This window comes from Sardina pilchardus, chromosome 12 (genome assembly GCF_963854185.1).
Source record: "Sardina pilchardus chromosome 12, fSarPil1.1, whole genome shotgun sequence".
NCBI classification, from domain to species: domain Eukaryota; kingdom Metazoa; phylum Chordata; class Actinopteri; order Clupeiformes; family Clupeidae; genus Sardina; species Sardina pilchardus.
Window position 1 is genome coordinate 18,127,103 of NC_085005.1, and position 27,697 is coordinate 18,154,799.

Here is a 27,697-nt window from a genome sequence, read left to right on the forward strand (position 1 = left end):
GGCTCTCTTTTTGTTGTTCGCCAACTTCTCATTACGCAAGCAAACATGCAGGCAATCCTTCCGCAATGGCAATGAAAGCAAATGATTCGGTCCATTCTGCCTTAAATTCTCTGATCTCATCGGCTATCTTTCTCTTTTTCCCTTTGGGATCCATGGCATGGCCATGCTGACACCCGCCGGTTTGTTTACAACCACAGCCACCTGCATGGCACGGCGCCGCCCTGAAACGTGTGTCGCAGGCTATCAAATCTTCGTTGACAGAAATGTTGAACTGTAATATTTATTATGCACATTTTTACAACATTGGAAAACGTTAAGAATGTTTGTCCTGATACAGAAACCATATTAAAACAAACAAACAAAAACCCCCCCATTCATTTTCATACATTTTTGAAGACGCTCAGGGAGCCACCAGGGTCGCGCTAAAGAGCCGCATGCGGCTCCAGAGCCGCAGGTTGCCGACCCCTGATCTAGACATATCGAGGCGGCTGCACAAAGCCTTAACTCGGGTATTAAGTTAAGTGATCCTACGACAGCAGGTATGTGATCAATTTGTCAAACTAGGCTTTCAGCTCAGATCTGTGCGCGTTCTCGTGGTTGGGGTGATTTTGACCAATCGGGAAACGTGGAGACGAATAAGACAGCCTAGGTTTAAAAACGATTACTTCCGCATTTATGAGCGGTAGCGAAATCTAGGGTGGTCTTTTTTAGTGTCGAACCTATAACATCAAAAAATCTATGGTCATCAGATATTGTATGGTATGCATGTCCATATAGCGATATATCTGCAGTTAAAAGCGTCTTCGAGTTTCAAAATGTTTGAAGAGGCAGAGCTGCTCCAGTAGATTCTCACACGTGAGATGACTTCGTTTTTCAAGATAATTGATTGGTCAGTAGTCAGTAGTAGGATTAGTCAGAGGGCGGTGATTTTTCACGATTTGAGCTATAAGTTAGCAGATAACCTGCTCCCGACCAGAGGGGTATTTCACAAAACCTAGATAAGGGATTAAACCGGGATTTTTTGGTTATCCTGGATGATTACCCTTGACTTGACTTGAATTATTTTTTAGTGACATAAGAAGCGCCAAGACGGTTTTCCATTCAAAAGAACAATTCTAGCTAATCAAAATGATGTCATCGGAGCCCTGTTAATGCACATATTTCTAATGCGCTAGATGGTTTTCCATCAACAGTTGTAGCGAATGGAACACATCTAGCAAATTTATCAAAGGTATCGAATGGTAGCCTACACCATTGTGAGGTGGACGTCTTTGCATGCGCGAGACAGAATTCAGATTTTAGCGCCGACTTTGTGAACATTCTGAGCAGGCGTCACAGTAACTTATATCACTACAAACCTTTTCCATCACATTTTATCGATTTAGCTCTCCTTAACTTATTAATGGAAAAAGGGCTTTTGTCTTTTTCTTTTGTCATTTTTTGCACCACCTACTGCTGTGTTGCTAAGTGATATTTGCAAACAGAACCCCCATGTTCTGGAGGTTCGTATACTAGAAGCATGGTGCATATGAATCATGTAGGCTAATGTGAACTACAGTAGGGGTCAGGGGGAGTAACCACACTCGAATCCGGTCCAGTTAAACGGACCCAGTGTGAAAGCAACCTCAGACAGACCTGGGTCCGGTCCCGGGTCTGCACCCGAGTTCGGTACAGTTGCGTTCACATTATCAAAAACAACTGAACCATCGGACTAAACGAACCCGGGGCCAGGGGACCTAGTGTGAATGCACCCTCAGTGCCAAGTGGCAGTTGTCATTCTGAATCAGTATTCAATAATGTGTTTATTCCCTATTCTTCCTCCTCACTCACACTCACACCTGACTGCCCTCCTACCCCACCTTAACCTACAGTAACCCACATACCCGCACACTCAACCCCCCCCCCCCCACACACACACACTCTGCCCCTTACCAGCATCTTATTAAGCCACATCTCTGCCCCCCCCTCCTCTGAATCATCAGTATGCCACTGCCCCACACACACTGCACACTGCTCCCCCCCAACACACACTGCCCCCTTACCAGCATCTTTAAAGGTATACTATGCAACGTTTTTCAGTTAATCAATTCGTTCCATACTGTTATATATGATTAAATGAGTCATTACCGGTCGAACGGTGTGTTTTTTTGGCCGCTCTAGTGGTCTGTAGCGGTAGAACCACACTTGCAACTTCAGGAGACACTGGGCACGCACCCATGCTCTACTCCAGGAAGTGTCATGTAAAGTCTCATGAAAAGGCACGGCAGACTGACCGATTGAGGAGTTTTGTCAAATATACACGCTAAAGCTGGGAAGCTCTGCAGAGAAATATGCAAGCATAAAACGAACGAAAATGAAAAGTGAAAGCGAAACCGGCGATGAAATCACCAATCCTGCATAGTATACCTTTAAGCCACATACATACAACACACCAGCATCTTTAAGCCACATACATACAAACACACCACTCCACCACTCCACCCAAGACATCACACATGCATGCCCTTAGGATTCCCTTGCCCTCACACACTCACACACACTTACATGCTCCCTCTACAAGCACGACCCCAGGCAGTTGGGTTGGCCCCTTGAGCCGGGGATCTGCCCAAGATTTCTTCCTGAACAAGGGAGTTTTTGCTTGCCCCTTTATGGCTGCAGCTGGATGATATTGGCTTGGGTGTCCCTTGGTGCTCCCCAACCCCTCTTTTTGTATAGTATCTATTTATTTATTTTCTTTTAATTTATTCCTGTAGTTGAATGGACACTTGAGCACAAGGAATTTCATCACTTATAAATAATTTTCATGAGTACATGACAATAAACTTGGACTTGAGCGTGAACTTAAAGAACCAAACAAATAACAGTTGCGTAACTTGTGATATAGAAATACTATTACTTCATATATTTTTAGTGCTATGCAATCTGCTTTCATTGTTCTTACCTTTTGGTTCAGGCCCAGGGTAGCCCCATCTCCAACGCTTCCCCATAACGGTGGCTTTAATGGAAGTTTGCCAGGTGACTCACCTGAGGGCACAATTTGCCTTAAACACAACTTCATAACACATGCAGATATGGAATAATGGGTAACAGCAGCAACATTTTGAGTTTCGATTTCATGTTTGAATTATTATTATTATTATTTAAATAGTATATATTCAACCTACTTCCAGCCAGTAATGGATCCATCCTGAGTGAAAGACACTCTTGAGTTAACCTGAAAGTTGGTATGGTCAATGACAATTGAAAAGTTAAAATTAAAACTACCTCTGAAAATGAAAGGAGTTGGCTGAACGCAGTGCTTGAAGTGGGCCGGAACGCAGCGGAACGCAGTTCCGGAACTTCTGTATTTTCGTCTTTTAAGTCCCGCCACTTTTTTCTGCGTTCCGGTACTTACTGAAACTGATCCGACGCAGTGACAGTCACAGTGGCCCGAGAATAGACAATATCACAAGACCGATGAAAGACTACATTACCCACGAGCCACAACAGTGCCCTATCACAGTGTTTGTCAATCTACCGGGCCGCGAGAAGATCACCATCGGGCCGCCGGCAAACCCTCTCTGCCCTCTTCAAGACGCACCATGCGGCCGCGGCCGCACTCATTCTTCTCGGTCATATTGCTGTGCTAGAAGATCGCACCGAAATAACAGGCATATCACATGAAACTGCAGAACCTGACCTTTCCAAAGGCACTAGCCGCTAGTTTCTATGATGAACGGGAGATAATTAGCGTTGAAAAGTAGGCTACAGTTACCTACAAAAATGAATGGCACATTTAGTTCTGCGTCATACCCATTCTTCTCTGTGAAATATCTGACGATTTCGTTACTGCCCTATGGCAAACTACATATCAAAATAAACAGGAGATCCTACTGATTCCAATGCTCTGTGTAATTAGCAGTAATCACGAGAAATCCTTTTTGGAAATCACATCAAATTTCTGCATTGTTTCATATCTCTCCATATCCCCACTTCAAAATAATTTATTTTTCATATCAGAAGTTGTATTCAGATCCCTGTTTGTCATAGCCTTGACAGATGCTTGAAATGCCATTTCAGGACCCACAATAGCAATAGAAAGAACACTTAAAGTCACACTTACCCACTTGTTCTGACTTTTGACCTAATCTCTGTTCTTGGCCAGTTATTGTTAATTAAATCAATGTAACAAGTACCTACAGCCTATTTCACAGTTTTCTTCTTCTGGGCCTTCCTTCTGGTTCTAGGGCCCTTAACCCAGTATATTGTTAGGCCTACAGGTGGCTATCACACTGGTCTGGTTCGTGTTGTTTTAATGGTTTTCATATTCCATTTGTGAATTAGAAAAAAAGTAAATTAGGCCTATAGGTTATTGCTTGAAAAAATGATTAAATTAAAAAAGTTTTTCGACCAACACCTCCTAAAGACTTATTTTTTCCCACTTCAAGCACTGGCTGAACGGCAGTTTGCCACAGAAGTAACCTTTCTAACCAAAGATTCTAGTTCTAGAGCGCTGAGAGAGTGATGAAGCAAGTATCACTACCCAGAGCCATATAAAGTTAGGATCGAACACTCGTTAACAGACAGTAAAAGACGGTTATTTTATGATTCTAAACGAACAGTCAAAATCGCTTCCGGGAACTATTTGAACTACTTGAAGTTACACGATCCACGTCACAAACCGAATTTTCTGTACCCGGGTTGTCGCAACTCTCTTTTTATATGGCTCTGGCCTGTTTGTGATTCGGTTTGTGACGTGGTTCGTGTAACTTCAAGTAGTTCAAATAGTTCCGATTAGAAGCGATTTTGACTGTTCGTTAGAATCATAAAATAACCGTCTTTTACTGTCTGTTAACGAGTGTTCGATCCTAACTTCCGGGAACTATTGTTGAGAAAATATGGAACATTAGCGTCAATGGAGTTGTCGCAACTGTCTCTTTATATGGCTCTGGCCTGGTCAGATTACACGATTTCAGCCCGATTTTGGCCCGAATTTGTCGTAACCGACAAGTTTACAGCGTCGTAACCGATTTCAAATGGTCGGGCACGACATCGAACGCGGAGTGAATCTTATAATGTGACATGCTTCACGACTTGCGATTTGTCGTTCACGACGTTCTAAAACAGCCCGACAAAAAGTCTGGCTTGTCAGAAATTTGACGGGGACGCGACCGAAACACGAAAAATCCTGCTAAAGACCCTCCTGGCACGGCACACATTATGTGTGGCCCAATTGGACGACAATTGTTTTTGAATCAGTAGATGTTCCTTTCTCCAGCAACAGTGAAACCATCCACCAAAGCCACTGCGAATACGAGATAATGCTTCTTAAAAATGACCGAAATTTAGAGGGAGGAAAATTCTGCTTTCAGTGGTGTACTGTAGATAACCCCTCGGTGCACCTTTTGGTCTTTAAAACTATGCTACCTAGGCTCTATGGAAATATAAAGCTTATGTTCATATCTTTATCAGGATAATCAGGGTAGAAATGGCAATTTCAGTCATTTTCAGCCATGAATTGTTGGATTTTTGAGGGTCTCTGAGAGGGGTCCCAGAACTCCATAACAAAAAACAGCTGGAGGGTTTTAAGTATATGGCTGTTCATAGTTCCACATACTTATCACATATACAAAGTATGAGCCGATTTGGCCGACCCCCATCTTCCCACCTCTGCCTGGTTTTATCATGCAATGACTCTTAAAAACACTTCCTGCAGCATTTTGGTGATATTTTGTGTTGAATTTCAGGACAATAATTGTTGTTTCAGTTGTGTTGAGCTATTGAATTAGTCCTAGTTTGTTAAAAAAAAAAAAAAAAGAAATGATGACAGTCTGCCAATTAACATTCTTGAGAAGGAAACTAAACAATCTTGTACCTTGGGTTTCAGTATTAGCATGGCCCCGCCCATCTTCTTTCAGGGAGATCTAGTCTGGAACACCCCATAGTTCATAACCGCTTCCCTCAGACAAGAAAAATGTCAGGGCAATCAGCGACAAGAGAGGAAGACAAACCAAAACTAATTTGTGATAAAGAGAAGCACCCTGCAAACCTCAAAAGAATTTTGGAGTTGGGAAAAAAGGCAGAAATGTATTTACAACATATACAGTGAGGAGCACATGTATTTGATACCCTGCTAAAACAGGAATATAAAATCATCATTTGACAATTGATCTTAATGCCTTAACTCAAAAAATTAGTACAAATCAAACCGCCAAGGACACCAATTTTCTTTGTGATTGAAGAATGTATCGTAAATAGATAAATGTTTTCCTTAAATGCTAGGGGAAGGAAGTATTTGACCCCCTATGTAACCCTATGGGAATTTAACACATAGGGTTAACATAGGGGCAGGCAGATTTTTATTTTTAAAGGCCAGCTATTTCATGGATCTAGGATATTATGCATCCCGATAAATTTCCCTTGGCCTTTGAAATTAAAATAGCCCCACATCATCACATACCCTTCACCATAGCTAGAGATTGGCATGGTGCTTTTTCCAGTAGGCCTATTAGCCTGTTTGATTTGCATTGAGCTCAATGAGCATCAAACAGGCTAATAGGCCTACTGGAAAAAGCACCATGCCAATCTCTAGCTATGGTAAAGGGTATGTAATGATGTGGGGCTATCTTAATTCCAACGGCCAAGGGAACTTTATCAGGATGCATAATATCCTGAATCCATAAAATAGCTGGCCTTAAAAAATAAAAATCTGCCCGCCCCTATGTTAACCCTATGTGTTGAATTCCCATAGGGTTACATTGGGGGTCAAATACTTACTTCCCCCTAGCATTTAGGAAGAACATTTATTTATTTACGAAACATTCTTCCATCACAAAGAAAATTGGCGTACTTAGCGGTTTTATTTTTACTCAATTTTTGAATTAAGACATTAAGATCAATTGTCAAATGACGATTTTATATTCCTCTTTTTAGGCAACTTTAGCATGGTATCAAATACATTTTCTCCTCACTGTACACCCAAATGCACTGTTTCCTTACTGTTGGTGCGGTTTACTGTCAGTTTGTAAAGTTTAGGCAAAGTAGGAAGTAACTTTAGGAGTATGAGATTAATGTGATTGATAAGGCACCAGCAACCCCAGACTCACACCCTGATTGGAAGTGGTTCAACAAGTGGAGAAAGGGTGCAACCGGCTGTTCATGTGAATAGCGTTGGGGCAGAACCAGCAGTCCTTCGCAACAGACTGTAAACATGACATACTGTTATATTAATGTTTTATACATTAGATTTGTATGTTTATATTTGTGACCTTGCCACCTTGGGTGAATTAACTCTCTGGACACGACATGGAGAAGCACACACGGACAATCACTGGAGTACTTGGCCTATGGCTTCATTTATCTGCAATATATAAGTTTTAGAATTGGTCGTGGTTGGGCCAAAATATGGTTTCTTCACTTGGTAATTTACAAAATGCCTCTACTGTTTTTGTTTAACGGGATATTCCACCTTTTGGGGAATTTTCCACCTCCCCTTGAGTTAAACAATGACTATACTCTCATTCAGGCGTAATAATCCAGTCACTAACCAATTTGTCTGCTGCAGCTCAACCTTGTTAGCCTAAAGGGTATTCTGGTATTGCATTCAGGGCCGGATTAACGAATGGGTTTTCTGGGCACGGGCCCAGGGGCCCGCCCATAGACAGGGCCCGTCTTGCAGATCTTTTTTTTCATAGCATTGCTTCACTGTAAACTTTCAGCACTGTAAATGTTCAGCATTTATATGAACTTTGTCATCGCAAAAGTTGGTGGACTGTTTTGCATTTAGTGAGCCTCACTGTTCACCATCTTCATCTGATCAGGCTACCGCTACATAATACCACAACATGGTCGGAGGAACAGGAAGTGGTCATCCCCAAACTGTTCCCACGAAGTTGGGAGCATGAAATTGTCCAAAATCTCCTGGTGAATGCTGAAGCATTCAGAGTTCCTTTCACTGGAACTAAGAGGCCAAGCCCAGCTTGGGGGAGGCCCCTTCCTGTTCCAACATGACTGTGCATCAGTGCACAAAGCAAGGTCCAAAACGACATGGATGACAGAGTTGGTGTGGGTGAACTTGACGAGTCAGCACAGAGTCCTGACCTCAACCCAACAGAACACCTTTGAGATGAAGAGCGCAGACTGAGAGCCAGTCTCCTCGTCCAACATCAATGTGTGACCTCGCAAATGCGCTTCTGGACTAATGGTCAAAAATTCTCTTAATATGACGTTGGTCCACCCTTTGCAGCTATAACAGCTTCAACTCTTCTGGCAAGGCTTTCCACAATGTTTAGGAGTGTGTTTAAACCCTGGATTAAGAATGGAATGTGACTGAAATTCATATGGGGATCAAGGCAGGTGACCCAATTATTTTGGCAATATAGTGTAGGTCTATTTGTTATCTCTCCGTTGACATCCCATCATCAATTGTTATCTCTCCATTGACTTCATCATTTCGTTTTCCGTTGGTCTTATTGTACTCTCTAACTAGAGAGGAGACCAGTTTTAAAGAGAACTACGGACCCCGGGAAGGGTCAGGTGGGTGAATATTTTAAGTGCACTTTTGCGTTCCCTCGCAATAACTTTTGCGTTCCCTCGCAATAATTTTGCGTTCCCTTGCAATACTTTTTGCGTTCCCTCGTGTGAAAATATGGCCCATACTCACACACAGGATGAGCTACTAGGACTCACTGAGGTGAAGTGATGATGTGGTGAAGACACAGCAAGCAAACGTGGATTTTGGTGGAGAGCGCAGATTTATTTACAGTACAAAAATAGTGACCCGACATAGAAAACAAAAAGAACTTCCGACGGAAAAAAGAAAATAAATTAACCAACAGGTTACTTAACTGAATACCAATCACCGTTCTCTCACAAGACCTCAAGCTCTCCCTCAACATGAAATGAGCCAGCCTTAAATAGGCCAGCCAATTACCCAATCAAGACCTGGGCTAAACCATTTTAGAGGGGTGACAGTTTGTACCAATATTCAATCTTTTGCCATTACAAAGACTAATACATACACAAGACATAAATACATATACAACAATAAATGTGAATATGAGTAGGTAGGTATGTTTGGTTGAACATCTTTTAACAGTTCAAAACATGGTCTCCTTTTCACACCTCGCAATAACTTTTGCGTTCCGTCGCAATAACTTGTATGATCCTGTCAACTTGGGCTCCATACATTAGCCTACCATGGTTTACATCAGGGGTACAATTAAAATTCAAAGAGCTCCAGTTACTAAAATTTCCTCCCAGCAAAGGTCCGAATCTTATATTGTCACTCAAAATAGTGTACATGGACTGCAGTTCATCTCATGGATAATCTGGACATTATTAAGTTTTACTTTAACCTGGGGCTCACATACAGCAATATACTGGCAGATTCGTCTATGAGACACAATGTGATAAGTATGAAAACTCTGAAGCGTCTACTAAAGAAAAACGGCTTGTTTCGGCGCAGCATGAGAGTTGACAGCGCATTAAAAAAGAATAAAATGTAATGACAGAAAATATGGAAAATATGGCCCTCTACTTCCTCCATACTACCCACCCAGCCCTGGACTACCCCCATACTACCCACCCACCTCTCTACTACCTCCATACTACCCGCCCATCCCTCTACTACCCCCATTACTACTCACCGACCCTCACCCACCCCTCTACTACCCCCATATTACCCACCCCTCTACTACCACCACTACCCAACCACCCCTCTACTACATCCATACTACCAACCTCTCTACTACTACCCCACCCACCCCTCTAGTACTCTCATACCCACCCCTCTACTACCCCCATATTACCATACCACCTTGGCATTACCACATGTAATTAGGTCATTATTTATAAATATGTTTACCAAATGTTTGTTTCTTTGTCATTTAAAGCAGTTCAAATCATATTTGAAAAAAAAAAAAAAGTCCTAGTTACAAAATCTGATTTTTGGCCATTTAACTCCTCTGTTGCGCAACGTCCACATACGTGGACAGTTGCTTTTTAGGGTCTACAAACTCTATTTTACATCAGATTTAATTTCCGAACACATAGAGTTGTTCAACACACTCTCCTGTACAGCATAATATGTTTTCTTTTACCTGATTTTGCCTTCTTGAGTACTAACTTTTTACAGATATGCCTGGAGCATTCAGCATAGGCCTATGGCCATTACTGTCACTCATGTTGAATTGATGATGTCATCAAGCAGTCAATATTCCAAATGATGATACATAATTGTTAATATATCGGTCTCTGTCAGTTACGTTATTATTTTCATTGTGACGTCTACGAGCCGCCATTTGTAATGTACTACTTGATGGAACGATACACTGTGACAGTGGGCGGCAACTCTGAGGCAAAGTGAAGTAGCGAAATTAGTAGCCAATTAGCCTATCTGCTATCTTTCGTATCTAGCGAAAAAAAATGGATAAGAACAGACAGCGTGAGAGGATACCATATAGAGACAAGCTCAGCAAAGATGCCAAAGACCGTTATTGCGAAAAATTGTTTTCTATTAATAATATCGACCCATCTGACAGGAAAAAGCTGGAGCACCGATCCTGTATTGCTACCTCCAACATCTTATATATTATAATATTACTAACTACCTCATCCACGGCATTAGCAGCTAGTGCTTACACTTACGAGCAGTTTCGTAACTATAAATCTCTTGAAGCCCACGGACATTTCACCAATGGTTGGGTACAGGATTTGTTGACATTTCGACCAAAGGACTGTGACAACGCCGTTGTATCCACTAAGGTAAGCTGGTTTTCAACATTTTCAACTGTTTTACAAGGCTGATGTAGCCTATCCTAAATAGACCAAGGCTACTTAAGGCGGGAGGGATCAGCTTTTGGGATCGGGGAGGGGCCAACAGTAACATCTATACGGTGCGGTATTTTTTTGTTTGTTTGTGTAGGTGCGTCATGTGCCTGTTTTGATTAGTCCAGTGGCAGCAATATGGGTTACACGCACTACGATGCACCGCAGGCCAGGGAATAGGCGAGGCCTATAACGTATCTGCTACATAGATTCAACTTGTCATATAAACAGACATTAATTACCACTTAGTCAATAAAGTCAATAAATAGCCTAGTATTTATAGGAAATAAATAAATAAATACATACACATAAATGCAAAACGAGCAATACATTGAAAAATCTGGTTCAAAGTCTTGGTAGGGCCATTGTTCTGCCTTCTCTAAGAATGCATCTATTCCTTTGTATATGCTGCCACCTTGTGGCGTTACTAGGCAATTGTCTGGTAGTTAAGTAGACTACTTCCTGTTTTGCGTGTTACAGGGGAGCTACACCAGACACGTAACTGAAGCGCTCCGTTCGCGACGCGTAAAATCCATTTTAGAAGATGGGTCTATTTTTTTCGAATGTACGCGCCACTGTTGCGTCTGGTGTAGCTACTTCCATTGACTACAGTGATAATTAACTGCTGCGACCGGCTGCAACATACGCGTCGTGAACGGAACGCTTCAGTTACGCGCCTGGGGCCGGTTTCACTAAGGTAGTTTATACTGGTCTATGGGTTAAGATAGGTCTTACGTTTCTTTATAGACCAGTCTAATGCAAGTAAGCCAGTTTCACAAAAGTTAAGACTATCTAATTTTAGACTTAAAAAAATAGACACCTCACCCCCAGGCTAACATGGGCCTTAAGTGCTATATCACCATTGTAACAACAGAAAAGGTGCTAAATTACGTTAGCTTATCCATTTGAAATAAGCAGGCTAGCAGGGCTTCAGTCCTACAGCGTCTGCTTTAAACTAACCTGGCTAGATTAAGGCAACAATGTTCCTGCCTACGAATAAAATGTAAACGACCTTAAACGTGTAATGCACACATTAAAAGAGCATGCGGACTGGTAAGTTGCATGGTGAAAGTAACTTAGCTTCCTAGCCAGCTAGCCAGCTAACGTTACAATGCCTCTTACGGTGAAGTGGGATAGAACATGGGTAGGACAAGACGGGAGCAAAATATTTATCCGTTACGTTAGCCAGCAACGACAACCACACTGACCACTATGCATGACACAAAAAAGTCTTTATACGTGTTAAACTCCTCCAAAATGCACAGGTTCTCTGAGTGAGTAAAAGCTACGTGGTTAGTGTCCACTCGGTCGGCCATGTTTTTTGTTTTGAAAAGAGTCTTAAAATACCCAGATTACCCACAATTCTTTGCATCTAGTCCTACTTAGGATAGTCGGTGTCTTAACTGCTTTGTACAACACTATTATTTAGACGTCTATGCTAAGTCTGACTATACCCTTAGTCTAAGTTATAGTTACAGTCTATCTTAGTGAAACCGGCCCCTGGTGTAGCCCCCCTGTAAGTCCAGAGAGGGTTAAAGCGGATCTTTGGTTAGTCTAAAAAGAGTTTGAAACAGATGAACACGTTCCTGGCGATTTCCTTTTACATGAAAGAATTTACGTTTGAGCCCTGGACATTATTTGTCTGTAAGTACATATTAGATATATTGCTTGTCGGGTGTCTCTTGCCTTTGTAACTTTGTAATTGGAATGTGTTTTGTCCGCTTATTTTAGCTTAAGTTTGCTAGTTCTCGTTGGTCACGAGTGATTGCTATTTGCTAGCAAACGGTGTGTTAGCTGCTTAGCCTATTCTATTTCATATGTAACGTGAAATTCATGTACCTTTTCTTCTGTATTATTTTACAGTTTTACAAAAATCAAAATACAAAACTAAAGATATCTAAACCATCAAGCATTGGATTTATTTGAAGCTTTTGAACTGTTAACTAGCTGTCTAGTCCTGCCTGCTAGTGGAGACGCAGTACGAGGGCAGCATAGCCATACTAAGAAGCTAAGCAGTTTAAAAATAACCGTAACCTGACTGATAATGAAATATTTAGAGTCAAAAAGTCTGATAACAGAACATTTCTTTCTGTTATCAGTCATCAGTTATCATTAATGTCCTCCTTTATCAATGTTACAATAAACACTTTGTCTATTCTAACTCTCTTTATGCAATAACTGTTTTTGTCCTTTGGTGTGACATCTTTATTGCCTTCTTTCCTTTTTCAAAGAACGGGTTCGCCTCAGACACACATATTTTGTATGGCAGTCCCTGCAGTAGGCCTATAGCTACAAGCATGGATATATTATTTACAGTTGAGAAAAATGTGCAAACATTTTCATTAAAATTATAACATAGGGAAGTGATAGGCTATTAGGGCCATCAGGCTGACTTGGACAAGGCTTTGACTGGAGAGGCAAATACTTTGAGCACAGGGCAGTATAGTGCGAGCAAGAGCCACAAATTGGCTCAGGACACAAGAAATATGAAAGGATCGTAACAATGGTGAAAATTGACCAAAGGTTTTTTTTTATGAATGTACATCAAATAAGGTGTGGAAACATAGGCTATTTTTTGTTGATCAAGCACTACAGAGCTAGCATTGGCATAAGCTACATCCCAAAATCACAAACAGTGTATTAGCTAAGAGCAGTGAGATTACATTCAGAAAAACATCTGTTGGTCGATTTTCGCCGGAGTTACACTTTAAGGGTAAATAGAACGATCTACACAACACAAACAACACTTTTAAGTTAGTAATTGTTTGGGTTTACAGTGTATACAAGCTTTGACTGTGCAGGGGTCATCTAACAGTATGCTCTAAGATGGTTTCACATCACTTGCAGAATGTCTGTTATTGTTTTCATTAATGTTGATCAGATTTATTTGTTTACAGTATAATAGGCAAGTCAAGGCAATAATTGCACATTTCATACAGAAGGAAACAATGCTTTACAGAGTATCACAAATTGTCACGGTATGAATGATGGACCGTCGCGCAAGACTCACTTTGACAAACCAACATGTTTTAACAGTGTCAACTTCAAACTAGAGACTACAGACTTACGCATAGACATGAAAAACAGAGAGACCAACCAACAAAGGACAGAGGAACATGGGGAACAGCAAAAGGAAACAGAGGACAATACACAAAATGGTCACCAGGGTTGCAAAAGCCCACTCAGTCCAGTTCAGATCCTGACAGGCTGACACAAATGGATATAGACAGAATAGAACATAAACAATAAAATAACATAAAATACGCATTAAAAAGTCAATAATGCACAAATTATTACATATTGAACACAAGATGCAAAAAGGTCATAAAACAGAGCCGCATTGACCTACTCCCCAACTAATATCTCCCCCTCTCCTTACCCTTTCTTCTGTGTCTTTCCCTTTTTATTTCCCTTTCTCTTCTGTTGTCCTGTCAAGATTCCTATACATCGGTGCAGTATACATTTCTGTGTCTTTATCTGGGTATATCGGTTTTGTTTGAGTAGTTGCACTATGTCAAATATTGATTATCTATTGGTTTCATGTGTTGTTATTTCAAGAAAACAATAAAAACAAAGTTGGAAAAAGTCATAAGACACAGAGTGAAACTTATTACAAATAAGCGCATTTAATCAGACTAGGATCATCAAGATTAAGCTTTGATTCCAGAGCTGAGGGCAAATGCAGCTTCAACATGTTTGGTTCTGACAGAGGTTTTTTTTGTTTTTGGAAAATGTTTCTGGTCTTTTGGGAAGGTCATCTCTTAGTGTGGCAGAAGGTGATGAGACTGATTTTTTTTTTTTGCTGTTGAAGTTTTAAATCACTGTCCTTTGGCCTGAGCCCTTTGGTTTCAAGAAGAGTTGCAACTCTAAGCCTTTCATCCCTTTTTTTTAAAAACATCCACGTTGACAGAGAAAATCCAGGGGACCAGTCAAGATGATAGTTCTAAATCATTTTGGGTATTAAAATAGATATATCTGCGAAAAGTCCTCTTCTTAAGTTAATTTAAATTTAGACTTGTAAAGATTCACTTCTTAAAAACTTTAGACCAAGACCTGACAGCTACATCTACACCTCTTCCTGGATTGGTTCGTGTGGCCTCAACTTCCTCCTTTCCTCTTTGTTTTCCTTCCTTATGGCCGCTTTCATATCCCTTCTTGTGTCCTTCTTGTAAACCCTCCCTTATTCCTTTCTCATGCCCGTCTTTCTCCCCTACCTCCCTCCCTCTGTCATGTCCTTGCTTGTACCCTTCATCGAGACCCTGGGTTTTAGCCTCTCTCACTTTTCTATCCAGTTCTTCATTAAACTCCTTCTCTGCTTGCATCCTGGCTTTCTCTTTGGTCGATGTCTTCAAATCTTCCATTTCGTCACGATGTACTTCCATCAGGTATCTGATGTGTCTTTTCTCCCTCTCTTCATTATCTTTGTCTATCTTTATTTTCTCTTCTTCAAACCGCTGTCTCTGTAGCCTCTGTTGTTCCTCCATGTCTGCCCTCTGTCTTGCTTCTCTCTGTCTACTTTCCCTTTCCTCTTCCTGTAGCTTAGCATAATCTTGCCATTTTTGCGTTTTGAGTTCTTCCTGCATTTTCAAACGATCAACTTTTTCTTTCTTTTGCATATCTTTCATCTTTAATTTCAGGTCCTGCTCCTTACTCTTAAATTCCTGCTCCCTTCTCATCCTCTCATTTTGTTGTCTCCTTTTCTCCTCCTCCATCTCCCTCTTCAGTTTCTCCATTTCTGCCTCATGTTTTGCTTCCAACTCCTCCTTCTCCTTCTCTATCTCTTCTTCTCTATCCTTCAGTATTCTCTCCTGCTGCTGTTTGATGGCATCTTCTGCTTTCTGGAATATCTCATTAGTGTAGCACCTGCCTCCATTCACTCTCACCATGCTGTCTATTTTACTCAAGAGCCGGATGACCTGATCTTTATTGTTTTTAGCAGTGTTATCAATGACATGATATCTGCTTCCACATTTACGAAGAAGTTTCTTCACATCGTTTCTTGCTGTTTGAAGGTGCCCATCAATTGGCTTTCCCTGAAGTACATCTCCTCTTGTGAATAACACAAGTGTGTACATTCCAGATTCATCACCAAACATGTCCTGGATCAACTTCACAGCATCTCTCTCTTCATCTGTGAAACGGCCTAGTGCTATTACCAGAAGGAACACATGTGGACCGGGTGCTGCCATGTTGATGCATTTAATTACCTCTTTCCTGGTCTCTTCTGGATCGCCTATTGTATCAAACAAACCTGGAGTGTCAACCACTGTTATAAGTCTGCCGTGTATTAAAGCAGACTCTTTCTGGCACTCAGTGGTAACAGATTCAAAGGAAAAGCCTTCCCTAAAAACATCGCTCGCCAGGATTGTGTTTCCAGTGGCACTCTTCCCTCCTCCGGTGATCCCCAGCAGCACAATTCTAAGATCGTCAACATTTAAACCTGGAAAACAGTTTTGAGATGTCATCATAGAACAAATTGGAAACATTTTAAATATCTCCTGTTCAGTCTTCACAACAGTCCCTACCCAGTTAAAGATGCCATTAATATCTCTGCAATAGACTCAAACTTAATTGAGAATTCTTTTCAAATTAACACAGTTGTGTAAATGTATCATTCAAGAAATGACATTGATATCTATTGCATTGCCTTAAACATAATGTTTTTCTCAGACACGACATGCTATTTTAAAATAAAACCACAATGTTAAACCAAGTGGTTGCATTACCTTGATTAGTGCCTTTAAGTTTGTTGTTCTCCATTTTAAGCTCTTTCACAGTTTGTGCCATCTCCTCAATCTGTCTCTTGTATTTCAGCTGGGTTTCCAGTTGCGCAATCAGAAACATGTCTGTTGTGTAGCAGACATCTGCATTGTTATCTTTCATTTGGTTTACTTTGTCTAGCAGGGTTACCACTGATGAATATTGCTCCAAAATGTGATATCGCCCGTTGCAGATGTCCATGCCAGCTTGTGAAGGCTTCACTATGGCTTCACCAAGGGTAGTTTTCTGCTTGGATACATTAACAAGCAGGATCATTCCATGGTCTTCAACTGCTGTGCCTATTAAGTTCTGGATTCCCTCAAATTCCTGCTTGTCTTCGTCAGTAAGTGGGCCAGGAGGAATGGCCAGCAGAAAAGCATTAACTCCAGGTGTAAGGAGACGAAGACACTGCAGAGTATTCCGCAGTACCTCGTGTTCAGAAATCTGTGCATCGGTTATATAAGGCAGATCCACCAGAGTCACCTGAGTCCCCGATATGTCAGCTGTTCTCTTCATACATGTGGAGCTTAGCTGTTCCCCAGGCACTGTTGGCATTGACTTGCTGAATATCAGGTCTGCTGCTGATGCCTTTACAGCTGCATTGCGTCCACACAAAACCAGGTGCATCTGGGATACTGGAGCAGAGGCATTTATGAATGGGATAAAATAGCATTTTCATTGTAGATGTGCAATAATTGAGGCCCGAACACCTGTGTGTAGCCCTATTGTTTCTGTAAGGATTAATGCTATTGTAATTAGCTTCTTTCCTCAAAAACCTCCTTTATTAGATAGTTCCCTTGGGCAAAGACTTGTCAAATTTGGCACACAAATTAGTTGTCACAGTCTTGCCAAATGTAATTAATGTATGCAAAAACACAGCAGAAGTGATGATGTTCAAATCGCACAGAATTATTTACACTTTTAGGCTACCTTCCATCTACATGTCAAAAGTCTATAGGTGCCACCATCAGAAACTTGGAAGTAGGGCTTCCAATGTCCAAAATTCATTAGATCTGGTGCACACATCACACATGAGTGTGCACAGTTGGAGGATTAAATGTTACAGGTTGTGGAACCTAAGGTGCTCAGACCCATTATTATCGCTGGCATCTACTGTATGTAAACATGAATTAGGCCTACTTACGGGTTGGATGTCTCGATGAAGCTCTTCTCTTATACAACTCTTTTTTGTAAGATAAATCAAAAGAAGAGAATACCATTATGTTTTCTAAACAACATGACTGCTCACATCAATTTGAAAAGCATATTTTTGCATGCATAACTCACCTTTTTCCCTATGTTGTTGAATGGTGTCAAATTGCTTTCCTTCAATTATATTTTCACTGTGCCTCTCTTTTCCAGTTTGACCATGCATATTATATATAACATGCCTATAGTTATTTTCTTGAATCATCTTCTCTATGGTTGCAATGGCAGAACTTTGACTTTTGTAGTACTTGTATACCCTTCCTCCATCTGCCTGTATGATTTGTAGAATGTCATCACAAATATCATCTTTGGGCTCCTCCTCAATGAAAGCAATTAAATGCTGAAATGCCAGGTCTGAGAAAGATGTCAGCATGTTACACAACCTTTCTCTGTCAGTCTGACTGAAGTGAGAACTCATAACTAGAACAAATGCATGAGGGCCTGGATCGCAAAGAGCAGCACACTCCTTCAGATTCTGTTTCAAAACAGGATTTGAAAGCTGTGGGTCAAACAGATCAGCAGTGTTGATCATGGTGATGTTCCGTCCCAATGTCTCTGCAGTAAAAGCCTCATTTTTCTCCTTCATTTCAGATCCATGTTTTTTTGTTTCAAATGCATCTGTGCCCAGGATAAGGTTGCCAACTTTGTTTTTCTTCAGCCAAATATCCCCCAGCAACACTATTCTGAAATGATCTGTAAAAGGAAAATTGAAATGAACTAAAGTTACACAGTGTAAGCCTACATTTCAAATATATATTACACTCAAATAGTTGTTCTAAGGGTTAAACGAGCCCATGCACAAAATAAATATATTAAAATATATTTCTGAGTGTCCAAAATATATGTGGAATATATTACATATACTTGTCTTTCAGACAGCTAATAAGAAGATATTCTGAAATACACAGTATTTGTAATCCCTTAACATTACAATGTAGAGTGAAAGATGTTTTGAAATATCTTACAATATATGATGAAATAGGCTATGTTTTATATTTCTTTAAAAAAAATCTCAGTAAATCAGGTTTCTATGACCAAGAATAGTTGTGTATACAAGGAACTTGGTTGAGGGTTGGGTTGAGGTCAGGACTCAGTACACGCGATATGCACACATCCAAGCACTAGCCAAATCATAGATACATTTCACGAATGACAGGAAATAAGGGTACATAAAAGTGTAGTTCTGCTACTGATTGTAAAAGCATTTTCCAGTCTTACTCAAATTGTACCAACTGACATGGTTTTGGCAGTCATATCATTGATTTCTTTAAGTTGGTGTTTGTGTCTCACTTACCTACAAGAATCTTACTCGACTTCCTCAAAGTTTTACTACTTGGGCTGACTGTGCTTTGACCTATTAAAAACCAGGAAAAAATGGTGAGCTCTCAAGAATGTCTTCCTTCAGGGATGGGCAAAGATACACACCCATACCTGTAGTTACACAACCTTACTTGGTTGGGTAACTACTCATGTAACTGTATTTTAAGGGGAAACGTGGAAGTGTTTGGTCACTTCTAACTTAATGTCTGTTAAAAAAAAAAACGGTGGCGTGTTCCGTTAACAGAAATGTAAAACCTATATGACCACCACTAAGATCAATCAATCATGCAACTAAGTAGTAGACAAATTAAGACGATGAATCATAATCAAACAGACAGGACATAACATACCACTTTTGGCCAGACTAAGAGAGGGTTGGTAGCTTATGGTTCTTTCGTTGATTTAGAGAAGATTGTTTGCTTATTGATTTTGTTTGACAGGGACCATACATAGCTATACCAAGGTTAGGTAAATAGCTAATTTACACCTGTAGTACCATACTGTAGGCAGGATGTTCAAGCACAGTAAAAACACAGACAAGATGAAAAGACAAGAAAAGACAAGAAAAGACAATGGCCGGGTTTCCCAGAATCGTTAAGAAGCGGTCTTTTTAAATGTAGTGTAACAGTCACCTCTAGATACCCTACTATTGTCTGACACACATTGCTTAAGTGGTGGTGGTGCAAGATCATGGGTCAATTTGCACATCAGGCACATGTCAGAGAACCAAATAAAACTGTCAAATGTTAACAGGCTATGTTTTTTTATTTCTATAATAGTACAGTGGTGATAATTTCTTGTTTTTTTTTATCCAAAACTTTCACAGCCTGTTTGCATAGAGAGTACAAGAGTTTCAGAGTCACCCCTGCCTGAGACCAACTTGTAGCACAATAAGACAAATGGCAGAAAATCACTGAATGCATTTAGCAGCATGTAAGGGTAAGATAGTAGGCTACACCACATAGCTCCTTGACGGTGACAAACTTTGAGACGCTCAATTCCCTCAACACAGTCAAATCAAACAGCTGAAAAGAAGTGATTCGCTATGACGTACACTTATTTATTTATTTTTCCGGCCACCACCCCTACTCTGCAGTCCAGTACCGAGGTGTGTTGGTTAATGTGGTCCAGAGAGAGTGAACAGGCTGAATAATAAAAAAAAGAAGCTGTTTGACACATTTGTCATGAGTCTATATAATAAATTTGGTTGAGATATGTTAAAGGGTTGCTGAGAAATAGGCTTACTTCCTGTTTGGCGACATCTATGGCAAGTTTTATTGGCCGTCACAGCTAAAAGCCTTTGAATTTCAAGATGTTGAATGCATACGTGTGTCATGGTCTAAATCTGGGCAACATTTCAGAAAGATTTGAGACAAGAGTAGCCTTTTAAAGGTTTTTGATAAAATCCAATATGGCTGAAAAAGACATAAAATATACATTGAATTCGGCTTGGCCCAAGGGTTCCAGTGATACATTGTTTGTTATAAATGGACGAACAGGTCAAAAGTTAATAAACATTCATGCCTGTTCAATTTGAGCTGTTGGTGGCGCTAGAGTTCTCCAGCTAGAGTTGCCTACACAGTATCACCACTTGAGCCCCAGTTACGGGTGGTCTGCTGTTAATTTATTACAATATTGAGGAGTTATTACATTATCAGGACCTGAAAAATGAAGGCTAACCTGATAATGTAATAACCTCCCGTTAATGCAATACATTATTACATTATCAGTAAAAAGTTTATTACATTATTGGGAAATGCACTTTATTACATTATCGGGCAGTTATTACATTATCAGGTTGTATTACATTTTCAATGGACTCAAGTGCCATTTTTTATTACATTATCGGGGTTATTACATTATCAGAGATTTATTACATTATCAGGTTCTACAAGGCTGGCAGAGCCAGGTGGCATGGAAATAGGTGGAACATGGAACATTTATTTTGGTATTGTTCCCTGGTCGTTTTATTTTGGATTGAGGTACAGAATTGGATGCTAAAATGCGATACATCTCTACATCTAGATTTGGCCACAGTACTTTTGGGAGACTTAATATGTGACAGCCAAGAACTCCAAAATATAATTCTTCTGCTGGGAAAAATGACAGATGTTAAAAAACTCAACATAAAAAGATTTAAAAATTACATTAGAATCTACTGTGATATAGAATGTTTAATGGCGAGAGAAATTAATAAATCATTATGGTGATAGATGGAAGAAAGTAAAAGAAATAAAAGGGTGGATTTAGAAAAAAAATATAATATTATTTTTTATTTGTATTAATAATAAAAAAATATTTTGCTTTTGATTAAAGATTTAAGCTGTTGGTAGTGGAGAAATTGATCTCTCCCGATCCCGAATTTCTGGATAATTGAGATGAATGGCGTAAATTTGTGATTTTTAAATACGTGGTGAATGATGCCCTTTTACTGCCATTTGGGGAAGTGTATCGGTTCATTGTGAAGACGGAAGTCAGGGTTGTGTCAGATGTGGGTGTACCTCCATGGTTCGAAGAGTGATTTGGTGATGTTGTTGGTTTTCCACCAGGCTGCCAGAGTTGTTGATATTGTAATGTTATGATAGAAGTCCAGTTTTTTGATTGACTGTCATAGAAAGGGGAGGTCTGAGATTGAGTTGGGTGTGCACAGGTTTTGCTCAAGATCAAGCCATGGGTTGGAATGTGTCCATTTATATTTAAAGGTAAACTATGCAACGTTTTTCAGTTAATCAATTCATGCCATACTGTTATTAAATGAGTCATTACCGGTCGAACAATGTCTTCATTTTGACTGTTGCGATACGGCCTATGAGTGTGAGTGGGAGCTTGTTCCAATGTTTGTAATTATCTTCTATTTTCTTGAGGAGTGGGACATACTGTAATTGAGGTTGTATAGCTCTGACAGCCTGGGGGAAATTGAGATACCTAAGTGCTTGATGTTACCCATGTTGAGTAGAGGGGAAGGGTCATGGGCTGCAGAGTCCACACCGTCCCATAATACCGGAAGTAGCCTATGGTAGATTTGTTCCAGTTAATTGTGCAGTGAGAGACTTCTGAGAATTCGTTGATGACATTGAAGGTTTCGCTGAGTGATTGGGATGGAGTTTGTAAGTATAATAATAAATCATCAGCATATAGACTGATTTTGTGATGAAGGTTGTTTACTTGGATTCCTTTGATTTTATTATTTTGGCGTATTGCTGTTGCAAGTAGTTTGATGAATATGGCAAAGAGGGATGGAGAGAGTGGGCATCCTTGTCTGGTTCCTTGTTGCAAAGTGAAGCTTGGTGAAGTGATCCCATTTGTGACGATTGTGGCCCTTGGGGAGTGTACAGTGTTGTTATCCATTACGACTATCCGACTATCCAATGCCAAATTTACGGAGGGTGGTGAATAGGAATGTCCAGTTGACCTTGTCGAATGCTTTTCTGTGTCCAGTGATGCAACTGTTTTTTTTTCTTGCTGTCTTTGTGCAATGCTGATGACATTGGAAAGTCTGCGGATGTTGTCTGTTGCGTTTCTGTTCTTGATAAAGCCTGTTTGGTCTGGGTGAATTGGTGAATTACATCCGGGTGTAAATAGTAATGTTGATTATTTGCACCCGGGTGTAAATAGTATTGTTGATTATACACTATTTACACCTGGGTGTAAATAGTAATGTCCATTATTTGCACCCGGGTGCAAATAGCATCTGCCTTAATCTTCCCCTCTGACTCCTCTTTGCTGTCTGCCAACTGGCTGGTCTGTAAGAACCAAAAATCACTCTAAAAAGAATTATTTTGATGCAGCCTTGTATCAAAATAGTAGTGCCCCAAACCATTCCCATTCAAAACGTGACTTGACTCAAAAATGACAACACTAGGATGTATTTTGACAAGAGTTAGCCTTTAAGCCTTAATATGAACCTTTTCTATTTTCTGACAATGCAACATTGCGTGATTGGTGTCATAACCTAGTAACTCACTTTAGGACTGAAGTCTAAGGCTAAACTTTTTTTCCAAAGACAATGCTATCACAACGTAATGAGCATGCGACTTAGCATCGCACAGGGGCGAAGTAATTGTCTGACCATAAGTCTGGTCCCTACAGTGTTAGCAGTACAAAACAACTAAAGCTCTTGAGCTAACTGTTGTTAAGAGGGAACTTGCACCCCACTGCCCTTTGATCAGATAAATCGTAAACTATAAAGATCAATCATATGACAGTAGTGTGCTGAGACCAAGACTCCCCAATGATTACCCCCTTTGAAAGGTTTCTTTTTTTGTTGTTGTTGTCCATAAGCAGCCCTCAAAGCAGATGTGTGCTCCCTTTGAGCTGATGTTCTGCTAATGCTACTCATACATCATAAGACTTTGAAAAGATTTGGAAAAGTTTTTAAGACTACTACAGTCTCCCACCCTCTGGTCTGTTCTGGTTCAATAAGGGCAGGGCTGTATGATCACTGGCGGATCTGACTGTCAATCACAATTCGTGCACAGTCACTAACAGCACAATCTCAATGGGAGGGTGCTCGGTGGTAGTGGAGGAGGGGCATGAGAGTTGTATACATTCAAAATGTTGGCTGAGTCCCCTCAATCTGCCAGATTGCAGCTTTAAATTATAGCCTACGTCAGGATACGTGTTAAACAGCCCATCACCAAAATTATTGTAGCCTAACTTAGAGCTCAAGACAATTTAATCACTCAACCATCAATGGGGCCATCCATTCCCCCCCAGGGATTATTTTTTATCCATTGCCCATAGATGCTGTGGACTAATAGACCGGAGCTGCGTTGAAATATTAGTAGGATACAGCCTACTCTGGCCTGCGGCCCACTGTCTATTGACCATGAAAAATACTAGCCTTTGGCCAATGCTTCTTGCCGGCCCCTGCTATAAAAGTTTATATTAATCTGAGTAAACTGAACTTTGAGCTAGCTCTTGTAAAGAGAGAACTTGCACACCATTGCCCTCTGATCACAAACTATACAGTAAACTATCAAAGATAAATCATATGACAATAGTGCGCTGACGCCTAGACTCCCCAATCACAATTTTTACCCCCTTTTAGAAGTATTCTGAAATGGCTAAATTTGTAGCCTGTCTAAATTACATATTAAAACAATGTCTATTTGCATGTCTATCCATTGTCCATCCATTGCTGTTGGATGCGTTTATTGGTCAATCCTATTCTTGGTCAATATACTAAAACTTTATAACCACCATTATACCACTGCTTGATTGAATTTCCCATAGTCATGCACTCTTAGAGTGTATAATAACCGTAGGTTATATACACACCTATGAAGTACAGTAGATCCATTTTTTTGGCCATATCACACAAAATTTGCCAATTTGCATCTGAGCTATTAACTACAGACGTTCAGAACATTGCAACATTGTAGCATATGACGGAGGTGGCTTTTACCTAGTTACATGGCAGTAAGATAAGTAAAATAGTGATGTTTCAAAGTAAAGGTGTATCAGAATCCAGGGATAGGCCTATGCCTGCTTGCCAACGAAACATCCATTTAGAACTACTAACAGCAGAAGTAGTGAAATTAGTTGATATGTGATGGAAATAATATAGTTCTATAAACAAGACAGTATAGCGATTAAAATGTTTCAATTAGAACAGCAAATGAACACAGCACAAGTGGCATCAGTTTTGTAAGTGCGATAATGTACTCCACTGTGTTCAGTTCACAGAAAGAAATGCATGTAAAAGCCGTTTTACCTCAAACGTGCCCACCTTTCTGTGAACTTAATGCCGTTTCATCCAGTATGCCTTACATATATTACCATGCTGAAGGTTTATAAAGAAAATGAACAAATACATACAAAAGGGAAAAGTGCGTCTGACACAATTGTCAAGCTAAAAATGAAAGTGGTGACCAACAGACTAAAAATATTTTTTTCAATATAAGGAGCGAACTATGGAACTTTGAGAAACACTACTAGATATTCTGGAAAATGCAATAAAGAATACTTATTCAAGAATGTGAAGTTGTGCCAAGTCCATCACAGACTAAAGTGATGTTGGTATGGAGTACAGCTACAGCTACAGTGTTACACTCTGGGGGCATGTTCATGAGTCCTCATGTTCATGTCCCCAGAGAGTAGCACCTACAGTAAAAAGGGGAAAAGAACTGTACAATGATTTTACTCGCAATACGTTAGGATAAGTTGCATTAAACAGAAAGAATTTCTGTTCAGTCCATCTACTTGTCCTCTTGTCCAATGGTCCAAACTTTAGTTCTTATATAAATTTCTGTTTTTGATTTTATGTGTTTACATGTTTTCCAAATATCCTGGACAACTTATGAACACCCCTATGAACATACTAAATGTCAAACCAACATGATTTATTTTAAATTAGTCTCCTCACCTGAATGAAGTGACGCCATTGCTTCTGCTTTTGTGCAATGAGGAAGGAAATGTAAAAAATCCACAAGCGCATGTGCAAACTAAAGATGGAATTTGTACTTGTCTTCTGCCAGCTGGTCTTCTGCTGTTTAATTGTTATTACCCATGCCAAAGTTTAAAATGTTACGTTCATTGCTAACTTATATCACTTGAACCATGATGGACAGCTTGATTCATTTAAGACTACGACTAAATACTTGAAAAACTAGATGTACCGCAGAACAGTACAAAATATGACCGCCACTCAGTCCTGCACATTCTCTCTGCAAAATATCTTGTCAATTTGTTTCCATCCTCCATCCCCTACTGCAACTTTTATGTGAGTTTCCGCTTGCCTTGTGGATGTGTGTGGTGGGGGGAATGGTGTGTCTGTGTCTGTTTGCCTGCATTTGTGTGTGTGTTTTATGTGTGTATATTCACTTGTGTGTGGGTGATGATGGGGTGTGTGTGTGTGTGCGTGTGCGTGTTTATGTGTGTGAGTGTGTGCGTCAGGTGCGTATACCTGCCTGTCTACTGTGGATTTATGTGTGTGTCTTTGTGTTTATGTTTATGTGTGTATGTGTGTGTGTGTGTGTGTGTGTGTGTGTGTGTGTGTGTGTGTGTGTGTGTGTGTGTGTGTGTGTGTGTGTGTGTGTGTGTACTGTACGTGCATGTGTGTGTGTGTGCATGTGTATGTATGCATGTGTGAGTTTATGTAAAAACGGGTGTTATTGGAATTGACTGTATTACAGTTTTTGCCCGTTGCTTGAACACATTTTGCAACACTTCGCTCACCATACCAAAACTCTACACACAAGTAAACATAACACAACACTAGGAAATAAACCTTTCACATGTATGCCAAATTGAAACTCTTCTATCAGTACCTAAACTCTGCAATCAAAACCCAACAATCCTTTGTCAAAATGTAACTCTGGTGACAAAATAAAACACACTTGCATCATATGCATACACTTGCAAATCAGGAGGAATGCACTAGTCTACTTTATATAAAACATATTTGCTTGAATACATTTAGAAAAACTTCACTCATTGTGCCAAAACTCTACACACAAGGAAACAATGACACAACACTGGGAAATATACCGTTCACATCACCATTTCCAATGGCTAAACGAATGGGCTTTTTGTAGATGACTGATTGGTGTTCAGTTTTGCAAGTAAGTGTGTTCAGGTGTGTATTTGAGTGGTTGCAATTACCCGATGTGTTTTGTATTTTGGATACATGTGTTTAACAAATGGTACTCTGAGATTTCATTTTTGAACGAAGTGTCTATGTATGACATAGAGAGTAGTATGCAGGACCAAGTGTGTTGCATAAAGGAGTAAGTGTGTTGCAGAATTGCAACTAGAGTGCAAAGCAGCACTTTTGTTTAAGGTATAGGTATAGGTGTTTGAGATATGGCAACAAAACTTAAAGTTGTGTTACTTTAGTCTAAGCATGGGTCTATAGTGTTCAAGCAACGGGCAAAAACTGTAATGCTTAGATAGCTGATTTTGGTGCCCGCAATCACTACTGGGAGTCTGGTAAGAACTGAATGATGGAATTCCTCAACGAAGCTTTATTGCGTGCACGAACACGCACACACACACACATGCCACTCATGCAGGGTCGGTAGATCATTAACACTGTGTAGCCGTGGTTTCTAAGTAAACAGAAATGAACAGAAATACACAAATAGGTAAATATACACAAGATAAGAACAAGATGTAGTATACACAAATGATTCACAATGTTGCGTTATCTAGTCAGCTGATACAATTATCAGAAAGAAGAAATGTGAGCGATTAAGGCTCGCACTGCCTTGCAGCGGTAAGCTAAACTGTAACGAATTACAAACTAAAACAAATTCCTCCTGCCTGGCCTACTGAATAATACAATTAACCAAAACTAACAGATTATTGCTGGACATATGTAGTGGGTATAGGACGTATGCAATTGAAATTACACTTTGATTGGATCAGGTGGGTGCCACTTGGTGCTGCCTTGTTAAATATAGCCGCGTCTTCCAGTGTCTCAATACTCCCCCCAATGGGTTACACATACATAATGCCAAGAAACGTACAGTCTAAAGGACCACGGGAATGATTGATAGTCTCTGAAAGTTCTGTAACTCCACTCGTGACGTTGATTAACAAAGCAAGGGTTGCGTTCGACTGTTGTATCTGGGGTTCATTCTCTGTTCACGTGCACCCC

The 27,697-nt window shown here is 40.2% G+C and overlaps 1 protein-coding gene and 1 long non-coding RNA gene across 2 annotated transcripts; both read right to left on the reverse strand.

Moving 5' to 3' along the window:
- Window positions 1-14,739: 14,739 nt before the first annotated feature.
- Window positions 14,740-16,650, reverse strand: LOC134097379 (GTPase IMAP family member 4-like). The gene is made up of 2 exons (XM_062550263.1): window positions 16,533-16,650; window positions 14,740-16,246 (listed from the first exon to the last, which is right to left on the reverse strand). The coding sequence occupies exons 1-2, from the start codon at window positions 16,648-16,650 to the stop codon at window positions 14,832-14,834; spliced, it is 1,533 nt and encodes a 510-aa protein (XP_062406247.1). The 3' UTR covers window positions 14,740-14,831.
- Window positions 16,651-17,121: 471 nt separating this feature from the next.
- On the reverse strand, window positions 17,122-18,011 carry LOC134098420 (uncharacterized). Its single transcript, XR_009941035.1, has 3 exons — window positions 17,854-18,011; window positions 17,711-17,749; window positions 17,122-17,201 (listed from the first exon to the last, which is right to left on the reverse strand). It is a non-coding gene; the product is annotated as an uncharacterized LOC134098420 (long non-coding RNA).
- Between the last annotated feature and the right edge of the window lie 9,686 nt (window positions 18,012-27,697).